This window comes from Rhinoraja longicauda, chromosome 15, assembly GCF_053455715.1.
Source record: "Rhinoraja longicauda isolate Sanriku21f chromosome 15, sRhiLon1.1, whole genome shotgun sequence".
Lineage (NCBI taxonomy): Eukaryota > Metazoa > Chordata > Chondrichthyes > Rajiformes > Arhynchobatidae > Rhinoraja > Rhinoraja longicauda.
The window spans coordinates 12874284-12892309 of NC_135967.1; the positions used below are offsets into that span (position 1 = coordinate 12874284).

Sequence of the window (18026 nt, forward strand, 5' to 3'; positions counted from 1 at the left end):
GGTAGAGTTGCAGCCTTCCAGCACCAGACACCCACCCGGCTTTGATCCTGATTACGGCTGCTGTCTGCATGGAGTTTGTGCATTCTCACGGTGACCGTGTGGGTTTTCTTCGGGTGCTCCGGTTTCCTCCCACACTCCAAAGACGTACAGGTTTGTAGGTTAACTGGCTTCGGCAAAATAGTAAATAGTCCCTAGTGTGCAGGGTAGTGCTAGTGTATGGGGTGATCATTTGTCACTGTGAATTCGGTGGGCTAATGGGCCTGTTTCCTCGCTGTACCTGTAAAGTCTAAAAAGCAGGGTGAGAAAAACTGAATACCATACTCCAAATGTGGCCACAACATCATCTGGTACCAATGTCGCATAACACTCCAACTTCTTGTGGGCATGACTGGTTGTCAAATTAGCATTGTACATGTTGTGATATTTCCATTTGTACTTGAGTCTCGAGCGAGAGGATGTTGTTGCTAGATAACGGACCTGTAGACTTGAGAGATACAGCGCGAAAACAGGGCTTTTGGCCCTCCGAGTCCATGCCGACCAACGATCACCTCGTACACTAGCACTATCCTGTACACTAGGGAAAATCGTTTACCAAAGTCAGTTAACCTACAAACCTGCACGTCTTTGGGATGCGGCAGGAAACCGGTGGACACGGAGAAACCTCACGCGGTCACGGGGAGAATGGACACACTCTGTACAGAGGGCACCCAAAGTCAGGATGGAACCCGGGTCTCTGCCGCCGTAAGGCAGTAACTCTACAGCTGCGCCAAGTTGGGAAAGGTGGTCGGACGGTCATTTAAAATTAAGATGAGAAAATAGAAAGCAAAATTGAGGTGGTGAATCTCTGGGATTCTCCCCCCCCCCCCCCACGCGGGTTATGGAGGCTGGATCACGAGGAGTATATAAAGAGGGAGTAGATAAATTGTTGAAAGATCAGAGAATTGAGGAACCGTCTCAGAAGAGGAGTTGAATGGTAGGGCAGAATTGAGTGGCCAGGGGCCTACTATTTTCTCGTGTTCTCATGATGTGTGCGAGGAATTCTCTCCATGATCCAAGTCCGTCATCAGAAACCGTGTTACTGTAAGACTTTACGGCAAAAGGGGCAAAGTTTAAAGGAGAGGTGGGAGGCAAGTTTTTTACACAGAGATAGTGGGTGCCTGGAACATGCTGCCTGGAGGCATATACAATAGGGGCATTTTTAGATAGGTACATGGATATGCAGGGAATGAAGGGATTTGGATCATGTGCAAGCAGATGAGATTAATTTAGTTTGGCATCGTGTTCGGCATGGACATTGTTGGCCCATTACAGGCCCTGTTCCTGTCCTGTACTGTTCTATGTTCTAGGACCATTCTGTGGTCTCCATAGCATGACCACTTGGAAAACTTTTTGACATGTCCAGTCTGCTTGAATTGATTACGACATACAGCATGGAAACAGGCCCTTTGGCCCATCATGTCCACGCCGACCGTCGACCACCCGTTCAAACTAGTTCTAGTGTTATCGCACTTTTGCATCCATTCCTTAGACGTTAGTGCGATTGAAAGAGGCCAATTAACCTACAAACCCGCAGGTCTTTGGGGTGGACACACAAAATGCTGCAGTAACTCAGCGGGTCAGGCAGCATCTCTGGAGAAAAAGGAATAGGTGACGTTTCAGGCCGAGACCCCTCCTCTGACTTTAGGATGAGGGAGGAACGCGGGTCACCTGGAGAAAACCCACGCGGTCACAAGGAGAACGTGCAAACTCCACACTCAGACAGCACCCGAGGTCGGGATGGAAACCGGGTCGCCGGCGCTGTGAGGCAGCGGCTCTACCAGCTGCCCCAGTCACATGGACCTTTATGGCACGAGTCCCAACCTTTCCTCCCACCTGCGAGCAAAAGCCAGAGTGTGACCCTGTTGTATTTACACTTGTGTTGACTTGTTATGTAAACACCTCCTCATCTCCCCACATCCCCGCGGTGAAGTTAAAATAGAATGGAAGAAGACCAACCCGCAATATTTCTTCCACACAGCTGGACTCGTTGGAAAGGCTGACCTAAGTGGGAGAGAGAAAAATATATATATTTCACTAGGACATCTCAATGCACAGGCAGAAAATAAGACTTAATTTTAAAGAATTTAATCTTAATAAAATTAGCACCTTCCCAAATAAGAATCAAGAAATAAAAATAAAATATCAATGACATCCTGGGACTTATTTTGAACATAATCGCAGTTTCGACATCTCAAATAAACACCAATGGTATTGTCCACCAATGGAGTAACTCGGCGAGTCAGACAGCATCTCTGGAGAACAGGGATAGGTGACATTTCCGATCAGAACCCGTCTTCGGATTGAAACAAGTATAAATACCCTCCCCTTCCACCTACTCTCCTTCCTCTAGCTTCACAATTCACAACCTTCAATCCTTTTGTCTCACACCATCTACCTTTTCATCTCTGGCCTTTTTTCCAACCATCTGCCGATCAAAAAAAATCTATCACCTATACCAACCTATTTCCTGCCAGGTTTTAGAAACATAGAAACATAGAAAATAGGTGCAGGAGGAGGCCATTCGGCCCTTCGAGCCAGCACCGCCATTCATTGTGATCATGGCTGATTGTCCGCAATCAATAACCCGTGCCTGCATTCTCCCCATATCCCTTGATTCCACTAGCCCCTGGAGCTCTATCTAACTCGCGCTTAAATCCATCCAGTGATTTGGCTTCCACTGCCCTCTGTGGCAGAGAATTCCACAAATTCACAACTCTCTGGGTGAAAAAGTTCCTTCTCACCTCAGTTTTGAGCTGTCCTCTCTTCCACCTTTCTTCCCTCCTCCCCTCCCACTTTACAATGTCTGAAGAAGAGTCAAAACCCAAAACATCTCCGATCCATATCCTCCAGTGAAGCTGCCTGACCCGTTGAGTTACTTCTGCACTTCGTGACTTTTTTAGGTATAAATGTGAATTCAGTTTCTCTGCAAAACGACCTGTTAAGTATTTTGAGAAGTATTTTCTGAAGGATGGTATTTATATATTTATCTGTGTGTATTGCATTACAGTCCTGTTAAGCTGCTGCAAGTCAGGATTTGATTGTCCTATTGTTGGTATAATTGACAATAAAACAATCTTAACTCTCTCATCTTGACTAAATCAGACCTTCTCGCCTACAACTGGGCACCATTTGATTAGCCTGCTCTTTATTCTGACTTGGCCTGCACAAGCATAATGGGCTGAAAGGCCTCTTTCTGTGCTGTAAATTTTCAAGATTCCCAAATTCCTTCATGACAATGCAGCAGGTGGCTGGACACATTCTTGCTCACAGTAGCCTTGTAAATACAGGGCGGCACAGTGGCGCAGCTGGGAGTGCTGCTGCCTCATAGTGCCAGAGACCTGGGTTCGATGCAGACCTCGGGTGTGTCTGTAGAGCTTGTACGTTCTCCCTGTGATTGCGTGGGTTATCTCCAGGTGCTCCGGGAGAAAATGCAAACTCCGTACAGACTGCACTCCTAGTCAGGATCAAACCCTGGTCTCTGGCACTGAAACGCAGCAATTTTACTGCTGTGCCACAGCGCCGCCCCTTTCTATATTACTAATAGAAGTCTCATAAAATTTTGCGTGCGCACGTACGCATAAACACACACACCCACACACAAAGATCAACTAAACTACCACAGCTAGAAGGTCAAATATACAACTCCCCAGTCGGTCTGGCTCCGTTATAAAAGGGGCAGAAGCAAAAAGTGGCAAAAAGATGCATTGGTAAATTGGAAACATATCATTGATGTGAGGAATAAGGCAAAGAATGTTGGATATTTTATTTTCAGAAAAGGGTTTTGGCTGATTTCCACGACTGTGACGAACACTGATGGACAGGGGGTAAAACAAGACTTTCGATTCCAAACGTACAATAAAATTGAAACAGGATGGCTGTGAATGGAAACATCTCATGCTCGGAAAAAGTTATGAGCGTTGGACCGAGGCGTCAGCCTTGGTATGTTTACGGGCTTATAAACATGTAACCAAAATCACAACCTTCAAATTTTCCATGGATGTAGATGAATCAGGCAATGGAAATAATGGAAACAAAGTGGGCAGATTTGGATCTCTATGATAACCAGGCCAGTATATGGCTGAAATAATTCAATATGGATGGGTGCAAAATAATTGGAACATAGAACAGTACAGTGTAGACACAAGGAACTGCAGATGCTGGAATCTTGCATGGACGCAAAGTGCTGGAGTAACTCAGTGGGTCTGGCAGCATCTCTGAAGGACATGGTTAGTTAACATTTCTGGCCGGGACCCTTCTGAAATCAAGAGTCTGAAGAAGAGTCCCGACTCGAATCAACCCCTATCCATGTCCTCCAGTGATGCTGCCTGACCCGCTGAGTTACTTTGCGTTCTACCTATAGACAGGTACAGCACAGGATCAGGCCCTTTGGCCCACAATGTCTCACCTGGCTGCACCTGATCCATGTCCCTCCATTCCCTGCATTTCAATGTGCCTATCTCAAAGCCTCTTAAAGGCCACTGTTGTATCTGCCTCCACCACTACTCCTGGCAGCGCGTTCCAGGTACCGACTTCCCTCTAAAAAAACTTGCCTCACACATCTCCTTTAAACTTTGCCCCTTTCACCATGAAGCTACACCCTCTCGTCTTGTCATTTCCCCCCGAGGAACAAGGTTCTGACCGTCCATCCTATATACGCCTCTCATAAGTTGATATATTTCTGTCAATTGTGATAGAACTAAAAGTACTGAATGAAACTGCAGAGTACATTCCGACCACATTAAACAATACATCCCCAGTATTCAAATGACTGTGATTTAATCTGGATTGCAAAGTCCAGTGATAAGAGTGTAGACCCATTAAAAAATGTATTAAAAAGTTGGATTTTCACAACAGTAGGATGTCCTCATATGCTTCACAGTCAATAAAGTAATTTTAAAATTGAGACACTGAGGCATTGCAGGAATCACAAGGGCTAATTTAGCCAGCTCCCATAGACAATGGTCCGACGATCTCATTTAGTGAGAAATTAACAGCAGCCAGAGTGCCAGGAACACTCCATGCTTTTCGTTAAAAGCTGCAATGGGAACAGAGAACCAACAACTCCCAGCTACTGAATGAGACACTCTTTGATCCCTTGAACGACTAGAGAGCATCCAAAGGGACACAGAGTTCTGGAGTAACTCAGCATCTCTGGGGAACAGGGACAAGTTACAATTCGGGTCGACACCTTTCTTCAGACCAATGAAGAAGAATCTGAAGAAGGAACTCGACCCGAAACGTCACCGATCCTTTTAATCTTAGTGATATAGCGCGGAAATAGGCCCTTCGGCCCAAAGAGTTCACGCCGGCCAGCGATCAACCCGTTCACCAGCATTATTCTACGCCCTAGGAACAATTTATACATTTCTTTAAACCAAAGACAAATTAACTTGCGAACCTGTACGTCTTTGGGATATTGGAGGTAACCGGAGCACCCAGGCAAAATCCAGCAGTCACAGGGAGAACGGTTTCCTCCCACATCCCAAAGACATGTGGGTCTGTAGGTTAATTGATCCTTTAAATTGCTTCTAGTGTGTAGGGAGTGGATGAGAAAATGTGATAACATCCAGGGTGATCGCTGACCAGTGATCCCCATACACTAGCACTATCCTACATACCAGGGACAATTTACAATTTTTACTGAAGCTAATTAACCTACAAACCTGCACGTCTTTGGAGTGGGAGGAAACTGGAGCACCTGGAGAAAACCCACGTGGTCACAGGGAGTAGGTACAAACTCCATACAAACAGCACCCGTAGTCAGGAGCGAACCCGGGTCTCTGGCGTTGCAAGGCAGCAACTTTACCTCTGCACTAATGTGCCACTTCTTATGATAATTTGGGAACAACTTGCTGCAATTAAGAAATTGGGCACTGCCTATCCAAAGCTATCCAACATAATAGGTGACAAGATTAAATTCCTCAGGGGTCAATATTCCAGCACACACATTCTTATCTGTTGGATAATGACATTCATTTTAGAATGTACGCTGCAGTCAATACTCAATTCACTTGACATTAAACAATGCCATTTCCTTTTGTTGCAACCTCTTGACATCCATATAAAGCAAATTATGAGTAATCTGTATGTCCTTTATGAGAGTTTCACAGTGCGATAAGTAACAAAGATAAATGGATGGGATGGGGGAGAAGGCGGATGTACAGGGAGTTGACTGAAAATGTCAATTGTGACTCTGGGGATCAAACATGCAAGTGTCTCTGAGTTTAAGGCACAAATACGCGAGGGAGTACTGTCACTGCGACAACAGTGGCATTGAAGATTTACTGGAGGGTTTGAGATCAGCTTCTCAAGTGACAAAGGAACAAGGTAGTTGAGAATAAGTCAAATATGTGGGGTCTCACATACAAACAGACTGAGATTTATTGACTTTGGTTCACCAGGTTTATTCTAGTCAATATATAAAGCTGTATAACTTCACATGCGAGGGCTTGAAACCTATTTGGTTTAGCCCTTTGGGTCAGTTTGGGAATGATTTGTTCTGGTTTTTATTCGTGTTTTGTCAAATTAAATATTTATGGTATTAAACATCGATCAAAGGAATGCATCAACTTTGTGTCTCCGTATAGCACGACGGGGTGGCACAGTAGCGCAGTGGTAGTCTTGCTGTCTTACAGCGCGAGACCCAGGTTCGGTCCTGCCTAAGGGTGCTGTACGAAGTTTGCTCGTTCTCCCTGTGACCGTGTGGGGTTTCTCAGGATGTCCCGATTTCCTCCCAGATCTCCTACAAAGATGTACAGGTTTGTAGGTTAATTGGCTTCGGAAAAAATTGCAAATTGTCCCCAGTGTTTAGGATAGTGCTAGTGTATGGGAATCGCAGGTCGGTAAGGACTTGGTGGGCCGAAGGGCCTGCTTCTGCGCTGTATCTCTGCATCTCTAAACTAAACTATGCTAAATTAAAAATGGTCATATTTCATCACAGATGCACTTTCAGAACCATATTAACATTATCTCTTTGTTACATTCTTCCAGGACGCTAGCCTCTCCACACCAAACTGCTCCTTGCCACAAACAAATGCGATTGGTCTGGTGTTTATATGGACATTTTGAAAACCATGCTCAAATGGTGACACAGTGAAGCCGCTGGTAGAGCTGCTGCCTCACAGTGCCAGAGACCCAGGTTCGATCCTGACCTCCGTGCTGTCTGCATGGAGTTTGCACGTTCTCCCTGTGACCACGTAGGATTCTTCCGAGTGCTCCGCTTTCCTCCCACACCCCAAAGACGTGCGGATTTGTAGGTTAATTGGCCTCGGTAAATTGCCCCTGGAGTGGATGAGAACGTGACATAACATAGAACAAGTGTGCAAGGGTGGTCGCTGGTCGGCATGGACTTGGTGGTCCGAAGGTTCTGTTTCCGCGCTGTATGTCTAGACTAAACTAAATGCGAAAAGAGTAGAAATGCAAGGATGGGATTTATTGCCAGGATGCTGTTTCAGCACTGAAGGGAGAACAATATTTCCAAGTTGGCCTTTGGAATTTATTGCAGCTTTTATCAGTTAAACATCAGGAAACCCACGCTTTGCATCAGCACAGTCTCTTGACGGGGAAAAAAAAGCCCAATTATGCCTCCACTTTGAGAAAGAACTGTGGGTGGCACGGCAGCACAGTGGGTGGCATGCTGGTGCAGCTGGTAGAGCTGCTGCCTTACAGCGCCAGAGGCCCGGGCTCGATCCTGACCTCAGGCGCTGCCTGTGTGGAATTTGCACATTCTCCCTGTGTCCGCCTGGGTTTTCTCCGGGTGCTCCATGTTTCCTCCCACATCCCAAAGATGTATGGATTTGTAGGTTAATTGGTCCTCTAAATTGCTCCTAATGTGTAGGGGAGTGGATGAGAAAATGGGCTAACATACGGGGTGATCGCCGATCTGCGATCCCCATATGCTAGCGCTATCCTACACACTAAGGATCATTTACAATTTTTACTGAAGCCAATTAACCTACAAACCTGCACGTCTTTTGAGTGTGGAAGGAAACCCACGCGGTCATCGGAGGAATGTACAAACTCCGTACAGGCAAGGACCCGTAATCAGGATTGAACCCGGGTCTCTGGCACTGTAAGGCAGCCCTGTAGACTTGCGTGTCAAGGGCATGGGAAGAAACCTCGGAAGGAAATTTCACGACCTGCCCGCTTAGCTTTAGCACAATATTTTTGCCTTGCATTGAAATTGAATCAGGAAGCTCAGTAAAAACAAGACTTTGTGCAATCCAACTGCTAAACAATAGAGCCCCCTACGTCAGACTATTCCAAAGTGCTTGACACCTTTTGAAGTGTGGTTTCCCTACTCATGCGACCATGCCTCCTCAGAGTTAACAACACAAGGTTTCAACCCTGAATCTTTACCAAAATATCTGGCAGATAGATTCCTATTCCTCATTGAAAAGAGTTCTTATATTGATATTTCTAATAAACCATAGGTGACTATTTGACAGAACCATCTATACTTCACGCTGCCTCGACAAGGCCACCAGTTAATCAAGGACGAACCCCCCCCCCGTCACTCCCTTTTCTCCCCTCTCCCAAAAGGCAAGAGGTACAGAAGTGTGAAAATGCACCCCTCCAGATGCAGGGACAGTTTCTTCCCAGCTGTTATCAGGCAACTGAAACATCCTATCCCCAGCTAGAGAGTGTCCTGAGCTACCAGCTACTTCAATGGAAACCTCCAAACTATCTTTAATCGGACTTTACTGGACTTTACCTTGCACTAGACGTTATTCCTTGTATCTGTAGACAGTGGACAGCTTGACAAACTCCGCAGGAAGGCCTGGGTTCAACTGAACAGGCTACCAACTGGTGCTGGTCGCTTCGCAGCCAGCATGAAAAGATGGGGCATTGCAGACACCGACTTATGTCCTTGTGGTCAAGTACAGACCAACAAACATGTCCTAAGGGAATGTGCTGTGACAGGACAGCCCTGCCCACTATCCCAACTTGATAACCCCCAATTAGAGACTTACCTCACCAATTGCCACTTTCGATTGTTGTAGTTGACATACGAATAAATAAGCTTGATTGTAATCATGTATAGTCTTTCAGCGGAATGGATAGCATGCAACCAAATAGCTTCTCACTGTACCTCGTTTCACGTGACAACAACCTAAACTAAACTAAACTGAAACTAACCAAACCTCCTTTGACTTAACAACATAGGGTTTCAAACCTGAATCTTTAGGAAAATCTTAGGCAGGTACATTCCTGCCAGAATGAAAAGAGTTCTTATATGGATATTTCCAATCAACATAGGTCACCATTTGACAGAACGATTCAATGTCAGATCCTCCCTGAAACCCCTTTCTATGTAATTCCCCCATAATCGATCCCTTCTCACAGCTTTCTCTGATCTTTCAACCAAACAGTTACACTCATAGTAGCGTAGAGGAGCCAATTACCCATATAAATCCACGAGAGACGCAGACTGGCTTGGTAGTCAGAGTGGACACAAAGTGTTGGAATAACTCAGTGGATCAGGCAGCATCTCTGGCGAGCAAGGATAGGTGATGTTTCAGGTCGAGAGCCTTTCAAGGACCCGAAACATCACCTATCTGTGATCTCCAGAGATGCTGCCCCTCGCGCTGGGTTACTCCAGCACTTTGTAAGGTGAGGTCTACTGCATGATTTTACCGGGTTGTATGCAAAACAAAGCACTTCACTGTACCTTGGAACAGGTGACATAAAGTATCATTGAATCATTGTAATGATTGCCTGTCACACACTGCCAGGGGTGGTGGTGGAAGCAGATATGACAGCAATGTTTTAGAGGCATTTAGACAGACACATGAACAAGCAGAGAATGGAGGGATATAGACCATGTACAGGCAGATGCTCAATTTAAATTGGCTTCATGGTTAGCACAGATGTCATGGGCCGAAGGGCCTGTTCCTGTACTATTTAAGGTTCTATGTTATAATCTGACAATCTTCACACCTTCAGGATGTGGGAGGAATTTGGATCTCCTGTGCAGTCATAGGAAGAATGTGCAAACTCCACATAGACAGCCGTGGAGGTCAAAATCAAATCAAACTCGGGTCGCTGGAGCTGTGAGGTGGAGAAATTGCAGGAAGGCCCAGAGAGACAGTTAGCCGTTTGTTTCAATAGCCCATTCCAAGATGCCAAATGAAAGTGATCTCCTCTGCATGCACGAGATCCATATCCCTCCACTCCCTGCATATTCATGTGGCTATCTAAAAGCCTAAATGTGCTCCAAAATACAATAGTCTCTCAGTAAAGAGACACAAACCCACAATGTCCAGAAATGTTACAACTAAACAAACTGAGACTAACTTATCTGGGTTTAGGATTAGATTTATAATTGGCACGTGTATATATAATTGGTACAGTGAAAAGCTTTGTTTTGCATGCTATCTAATCAGATCAGATAACACTATAAATAAATACGGTCCAGTCAAACTTAAGTATAATAAGTAGAGTAAAGGGGAAGATACAGAGTGCAGGATATAGTCCTGAACATTGTAGTGCATCATAGTATAAGAAAATAACTGCAATCGATTTATTCACAAAATGCTGGAGTAACTCAGCAGGTCAGGCAGCATCTCGGGAGAGAAGGAATGGGTGACGTTTCAGGTCGAGACCCTTCTTCAGACAGTCTGAAGAAGGGTCTCGACCCGAAACGTCACCCATTCCTTCTCTCCCGAGATGCTGCCTGACCTGCTGAGTTGCTCCAGCATTGTAGTGCATCAGTTCCATAGACAAAGTCCATTTTCACAATGGGGTAGAGATGAATCGGACAGTACCCCAGCTTATGGAAGGACAGTGCAGAAGCCTGATGATGGAGGGGAAGAAGCTGTTACTGAGTCTGGCGGTGCTCGCTTTCAAGCTTCCCTATCTTCTGTCCGATGAGAGCAGGGGGAAGGAATTACTGGGGCGAGACAAGTCTTTGATTATTCCGTTTAATTTAGTTCAGGGATACAGCGTGGAAACTGGCCCTTTAGCCCACCGAGTCCGCGCTGACCAGCGATCCCTGTATACTCGTACTATCCTACACACTAGGGAAAATTTACAATTTTACCAAGTCAATTATCCTACAAACCTGTACACCTTTGGAATGTGGGAGGAAACCATAGCATCTGAAGAAAACCCACGCAGGTCTTGGGGAGAACGTACAAACTCCATACAGACAGCACCTGCTGTCAGGATCGAATCTGGGTCTCTTGTGCTGTCAGGCACAGAAGCTCTACCAGGCCACCATGCCAATTATGTTGGCTGCTTTTGTGAGGCAGCGCAACGTGCAGGTGGAGTCAATGGTGGCGAGTCAGGTCTGCATGAGTCTCCGAGAAGGTGGATTTCCACACATAAATGCCACTCTAACATATTATGGGATCACTCCCATAAACCTCTCTATTGATTCCCATTTACTGATCAGCAGATTTACCTCAGATTAAATTCCTTCTGTGGATGCTGTGGATGTAGTAAACTGACTGTGATCCACAAATCCCAGTCAATGCCTGTCAATACCACAGTATGATCAGCATTTATGATTGTGGAGCTTCAGATACATTCCCTAAAAGTTTATTGATTGCATTTTGCAAGTTGTAAAACAATCACACAAAACAATAGAAAATAATCCAATTGACATGGTTTTGATGAATCCTTTAAACATTATTATGTGTGCTTGCAAGGTAACTACAGTGAAATGATTGATGTGGTGACTTTATGATCCAATACACAAAAAAATCACAGAAATGTCTCGAAAACTGGTTACAAGAAATAAAAACTATATATATGCTTGGTAAATAAAAGACTTGTGTTCACTTTTTATTTATTTTACTGAGGAGAGGGACTCATATTGTACATTGACCAGAGAGATTAACTCTGGTTCCCTTTCCACAGATGCTGATTGCCATGCCAAACATATCAACCATTTTCTGTCTTTATTGAAAGTCTTTATTTTAAGTGGAGGGAAAGCATTTTCCTCATGAACCCGTGGTCGTGAAATTTGGTTCTAATTAACCGGCACCTTCTCTCTTTGGATAGACAGGGACATGTTTTGTTTGGGGTGTATGAGGCTGAGGGGTGACTTTACTGAGGTGTAGATGACCATGAGGGGCATGGATAAAGTGAATGCACACAGTCTTTGTCCCAGGATAGAGAATTCTAAAATTAGAGGGCATAAACTTAAGATGAGAGGGGAACAATTTAAGAAGGACCTCAAGATAACTCTTTCACTCAGAGGGTAGTCTGTATATGGAACGAGCTGCCAGAAGAATCTCTAGAAGTGAATAAAATTATGACTTTTAAAAAGCATTTGGACAGAGGTATGGATAGAAAAGGTTCAGAGTCAAGGGGTCAAATGCAAGCAAATTGGACGAGCACAAAATGCCAATTAGGTTGGTATGGACAAGGTGGGCTGAAGGTTCTGTTTCCATGCTATACAGATCCATGACTCTACAACACTACCAATTCAGTTTTGCAATGTCAACAGTCATGCAGTAAATTCCAATCTCAAACCTCCAGGTGGCATCAATAAATAGAAGCCCCTCCCCTCTTCTTGCTTTCTTCCACCCCCCCCCCCCCCCCCCCCCATCCCCCACAATCAGTCTGAAGAAGCATCGTGACCAAAAACATCACCCATCCATGTTCTCGAGGGATGCTGCTTGACTCGCTGGGTTACTTCAGCACTTTGTGTCTCATAAACAAGCATCCGCAGTTCCTTGTTAATAAGTGTTGCACAGTGGCACAGCAATAGAGTTGCTGCCTTACAGGGCCCGAGACCTGGGTTCGATCTTGACTACGGCTGCTATCTGTACGGAGTTTGTACATTCTCCCTGTGACCATATAGGTTTTCTCTGGGTGCCTCCCATGCTCCAAAGAGCAGGTTTGTAGTTTAATTGGCTTATGTAAATTGTCCCTAGTGTGTGGAATAGAGCTAGTGTGTGGGTGATCGCTGGTCGGCACAGATTCAGTGGGCCGAAGGGCCTGTTTCCACTCTGTATCCCTAAAAGCAAAACTAAAAACTAAAGTGGCTACTCTCCCTACCACAACCCAATTCCCTTTTTCCAAAACAAACGAGTGAATTGACGTGTGCAATCGGTCAGAATGTGGAAGGTTTGGAAAGTGTTCAACATTGTTCTGTCCGCAGTTTGACTTGGACATGACTGAGTCTCTGATCCTGAAGAGGATTACTAATCCCAGGCTATGATCTCCCAACAAGAGGCAAGACACACATAGTTACAGAGAGATAAAAACAGCACGTCCGACCGAGCTGGCTGGCCTGCGGATGCCCACAGTTCATGTAAACTAGCTTCCGCTAGAGACCTTAATGATAAACAAAGTGACTCCAAGTCTAGGATTCAGTCAGCGACTTAATGGGGGGGAGGGAGGGGGGCAGGGGAAAGAGTTATTTTGTGTTAATCCTGTCGAAAGTCAGATACTTTTTGATCACAGCACAGTTCAGTTTAGAAATAGCCCTGACTCCTGTGAAATTAAAATGAATGGATTCTTGAGTAAATATGGTTGTAGGCAAGACTCCCTTCTGCTCAAGCCCAGTGCTTGTGTTAGTCAACAGGGTTATTAGTTGTTAGCCGCCCAGGGAAGCAGATAATTACTCCCAGCTTTAGATAGACTGACAACATAGGGACTTCATAAACACTCATCACAGACAAGCCTTTGAAATCGTGTAGACTTCCTGTTTGCTTGAGGGAGGCAGCCTAATGTCTTGTCTCCATGGAAACAGACTGTGCAGATTTTAGGACGAGAGAAGGCTATATTAATGATAAAGATGAGAAAACCATTTCCAGCCAACTGTGCTCCTTTATGTGCAACCAATTAGCAATGAACATCATTTAGCTTGGTCCATAAAAGAGAAAACACAAGAGAGTATATCCATCTTTTAGTTCTCCACATTCTTTGGTTCAGGTTTAGGTTCTTTATTGTCACCTGAACTGAGGTACAGTGAAAAGCTTTGTTTTGCATGCTATCCAGACATGCTATTACGTATAATACTATACATAAATACAAACAAGTCAAACTCAAGTAGAATAGACAGAGCAAAGGGGAGTAGAGAGTGTAGGATATAGTTTCCAGCACTGTGGTGCAGCTGGTAAAGTTGCTGCCTCATCGCGCAAGAGACGTGGGTTTAATCCTAACCTCGGGTACTGTCTGTGTGGAGTTTGCGTATTCTTCCTGTGTCTGTGTGGGTTTCCTCTGGGTGCTCCAGTTTCCTCCCACATCCCAAAGACTTGTGAGTTTGTAGGTTAATTGGCCCTCTGCTCCCCAGTGTGATGGGAGTAATGCGGAAGTGGGATAACAAAAAACTAGTGTGATCTATAGTTAGTGTGGATTCTGTGGGCCGCAGGGCCTGGTTCCATGCTCTATCTCAAAACTAAATTAAACTAAACATTCTAGCCTTCCACTTCCATAGTCAAAGCCCAATGGCCACAATGGGTTAGTGGTGAATCGGATGGTATCCTAGCTTATGGAAGGACTGATAATGGTGGAGAAGAAGCTGCTCCTGAGTCTGGTGGTGAGCACTTTCAAGCTTCCATCCCTTCAGCCCGACGGGAGCAGGGAGAAGAAGGAATGACCAAGATGGGACTAGTCTTTGATAATGTTGGCTGCTTTTCATGCGACAATAAACAAAACTAAGCAAATGTTTAAGGTCCTCCTTGGAAGAACTTTTGGCCGCTCTGTTTTCCGAACAGTGACAACAATTCTGCTGTAATAAATGGGATGCAACACGATCCTGAACTTGTACAAGCAACTGTTGAAATTGTTCTTTGAATGATACACACTGCCTCTCTGCAGAAAATAATGAGTTGAGAAGAACTAAGAAGGTCATAAAATGCAAGTGGCCACTCGTCTGTGCTTGGAGCTCGGAAATGCTTTGAAGGATGCCTAACAACATCAGGCTACGGGACTGTCGATGAAAACTAGCCTCTCGGCTATCTCGAGTGCATTTACATTTGTTTGAATGTCAATTAATGTACATTGTCCCTTTTTCAATTAAATTATTAAATAAATTTTAAAAAAGTGTAAAGCTATTATATCAATGACCATATGTTTGGATAATCTTTTTACACTCAAGCCAGATCTTTTCCTTGTTTGAAAGTTGTTTGTGTTGACGTGATGGGTAAGATTTCTTTGGTTTTATTCTTTGGCATTTTTTATTTTCTTCAACAATTTTATCTCTTTCAGTCATTTGAGTCATTTTGCAGAGAGCGGCGTCCATGGTTAACATCCCTCGCCATTGGCTGATACTCGCTGCCGCTGAAAGCCATTGGCTGACATCCACCGCCGTTGACAGCCATTGGCTGACCTTCGCCGCCATTGACGACGATTGGTTGACGTGTTGCCATTGGCAGCCATTGGCTGATATTCGTTGCCATTTACAGCCAATGGCTGACATTCACTGACATGCATTGCCACTCAATGCCATTCATTGCCACTCACTGCTATTCACTGCCATAACACCCTTCGTCATTTGCACTGTGCTGCCCTGCTGTAGCCTAGTACCATGAATGTAAGTTGGAAATATTATTCTATTGCCCTGTGGAAGAGTAAAACTCAGCTTTGGAAGTGCTGGCAACGCACCTGCATCTGAGACAAAAAAGTGTGGATAACCCGCAGTCAAAGACCCAAAACCACAATCCCAGTTCACTCTCCAGCACAGTACCACAGATGGGTTGTACTGCAGGAGGAGCCTTTTCGATGTTTGAAACCAAAACCTCATCTGTCCTGTCAAGACACTGGAGGATGGTTTGTACTGGATGTAACCTGTGGTGGAGACTCACTAAAAGAAGACACAAAGTGCTGGACTAACTCAGCGGGTCAGAAGCATCTCTGGAGAACATGGATAGGTGACGATTTGGGTCTAGACCCTTCTTCAGAAGAAATCTCAAGAAGGGTCCCGACCTGAAATGCCACCTATCCATGTTCTCCAGAGATGCTGCCTGAGCCACAGCATTATTCCAGCACTCTGCTTTTTACATAGGCAACTCCCATCCAGATTATTGTGAATTCTCTCCAAACAAACCTGATGTTTACTGATTTACACAGAAAATGCATTCATCCAAACATAAAGGACATTCTGTAAAATCAATAGACTGCTGCCCAAAGACTCATTCACCAAGGGGAGATTAATTAATTGGATTTGCACTCCCTAAATTTGATATCAACAAAAACTAGCCCCTCAATAAGATTTTAAACCTTTGGACAATCCAAAAACACTTTATGGACAATTAAGCATTTTGGAAATATCTTAAGCCAGGACTTAGAGGTTGCATTAAGATGCACAAATAGCATTTTATATACCATTTGGGCAGCTTATGTCAATGGTATGAACATTGAATTCTCCAGTTTTAAGCAACATTCCTTTTCCCCCACTCTCTTTCTTATGCCCCTTCCTCCTCTTCAGTGCGCACCCATTTCTCCCACTATACTCCCCCTTCCCCCCCCCCACTATCCCCTCGTTTTTCCATTCCCTCCACAGATGCCATCTGACTCGCTGTTCCTCCAGCACTTTGTGTTTTTCACAAGATTCCAACATCTGCAGTTCCTTGTGTCTGCATTAAGTTGCCATCCTGTTTCAACCTCCCTAAATTTATATCCATTGATGCTGGAAAGAGTGCAGTAAAGATTTATGAGGATGTTCCCAGAACTCCAGAGACTGACCTATCGGCAGAGGTTGAGCAAGCTATGACTGTATTCCTTGGAGCTCAGGGGGGGGTGAACGTTAATCTTATAGAGATGTACAAAATAATGAGAGGAATTAAAAGGATAAATGCACGGAATCTTTTACCCAGAGCAAGGGAATCAAGAGCCAGAGGACATAGGATTAGGGTGAGAGGGGAAAGATTTAATAAGAACCTGAGGGGCAACCTTTTTACTCACAGGATAGTGGGTGTATGAAACGAGCTGCCAGAGAAGATATCTGATGCAGGTATGACCACTATGTTTAAAAAATGTTTGGACAGGTACATGGATAGGATAGGGATATGGGCCAAAGGTGGAACGAGTGTAGCTAGGGCATGTTGATCGGCATGGGCTAATTGGGCCAAAGGGCCTGTTTCCATGCTGTATGACTATAATTCGGTGACTATCATGACGCTACCACATACAGCTTAACTGCTGCTTGCCTATTGTTATTAGCTTGCACTATTGACTAAAAACCAAGGTCTGAAGAAGGGTCTTGACCTGAAACGTCACCAATTCCTTTTCTCCAGTGATGATGCCTGACCCGTTGAGTTACTCCAGCACTTTGTGTCTATCATATCTAATGACCTGGTTGTCAGTTAGATGGTTAAGTAGCTGCTTAGATTGTCTTTATACGTGCCTGACTTCATTTCAAGGGTATGCAAACGATTGTTAGGCATCCCTTTTCAATCAGGAAGCACCATGAGGTCTAATAAACCTTCAGTGCAGGGTTGAATGAATGATATCCCACACAGTGCATTTTAAGGGGCAAGTGCCACCTTCAGTCATTTAAGCGGGAGATTTGTAAATAACCATGATTGTTATTAGGTAAGCAGGGACATGCTGCGAAAATGATTGTTTTATTACCTTCAAAACAATTGCCTGGCTCAATGGCATTCCCAGCCCTAACCAAGTTTGGTTATTTTAGTAGCAACAAAGAACTGCAGATACTGGTTTATACCAAAGATAAACACAAAGTGCTGGAGTAACTCAACGGGTCAGGCAGCATCCTTTTCCTCTGGATATGTTGCCTGACCCGCTGAGTTACTCCAGCGGTCTGCATCTATCTTTGATTACTTTAGGCAGGGTTCAGTTTGTATATATTAGCCAACCTTCCAAGCATCACTCCCCCTTCTTCCCTCAAATATCCCTCTCCCCACCCACCACACACACACACACACACACACACACACACACACACACACACACACACACACACACACACACACACACACGTATTCAAGAGAGAGTTGGATACAGCTCTTGGGGCTAACAGAATCAAGGGATATGGGGAGAAAGCAGGAACAGGGTACTGATTCTGGATA

At 44.7% G+C, this 18026-nt stretch overlaps 1 protein-coding gene across 2 annotated transcripts in view; it reads right to left on the bottom strand.

The window, feature by feature from the left end:
• aff2 (AF4/FMR2 family, member 2) overlaps positions 1 to 18026 on the bottom strand; it is a 463349-nt gene that overhangs the window by 200203 nt on the left and 245120 nt on the right. For both annotated transcript variants that reach the window (XM_078412201.1, XM_078412200.1), the window contains exon 4: positions 1996 to 2040. In XM_078412201.1, the coding sequence (XP_078268327.1) occupies positions 1996 to 2040 (45 nt within the window). The remainder of the gene's footprint in view (positions 1 to 1995; positions 2041 to 18026) is intronic.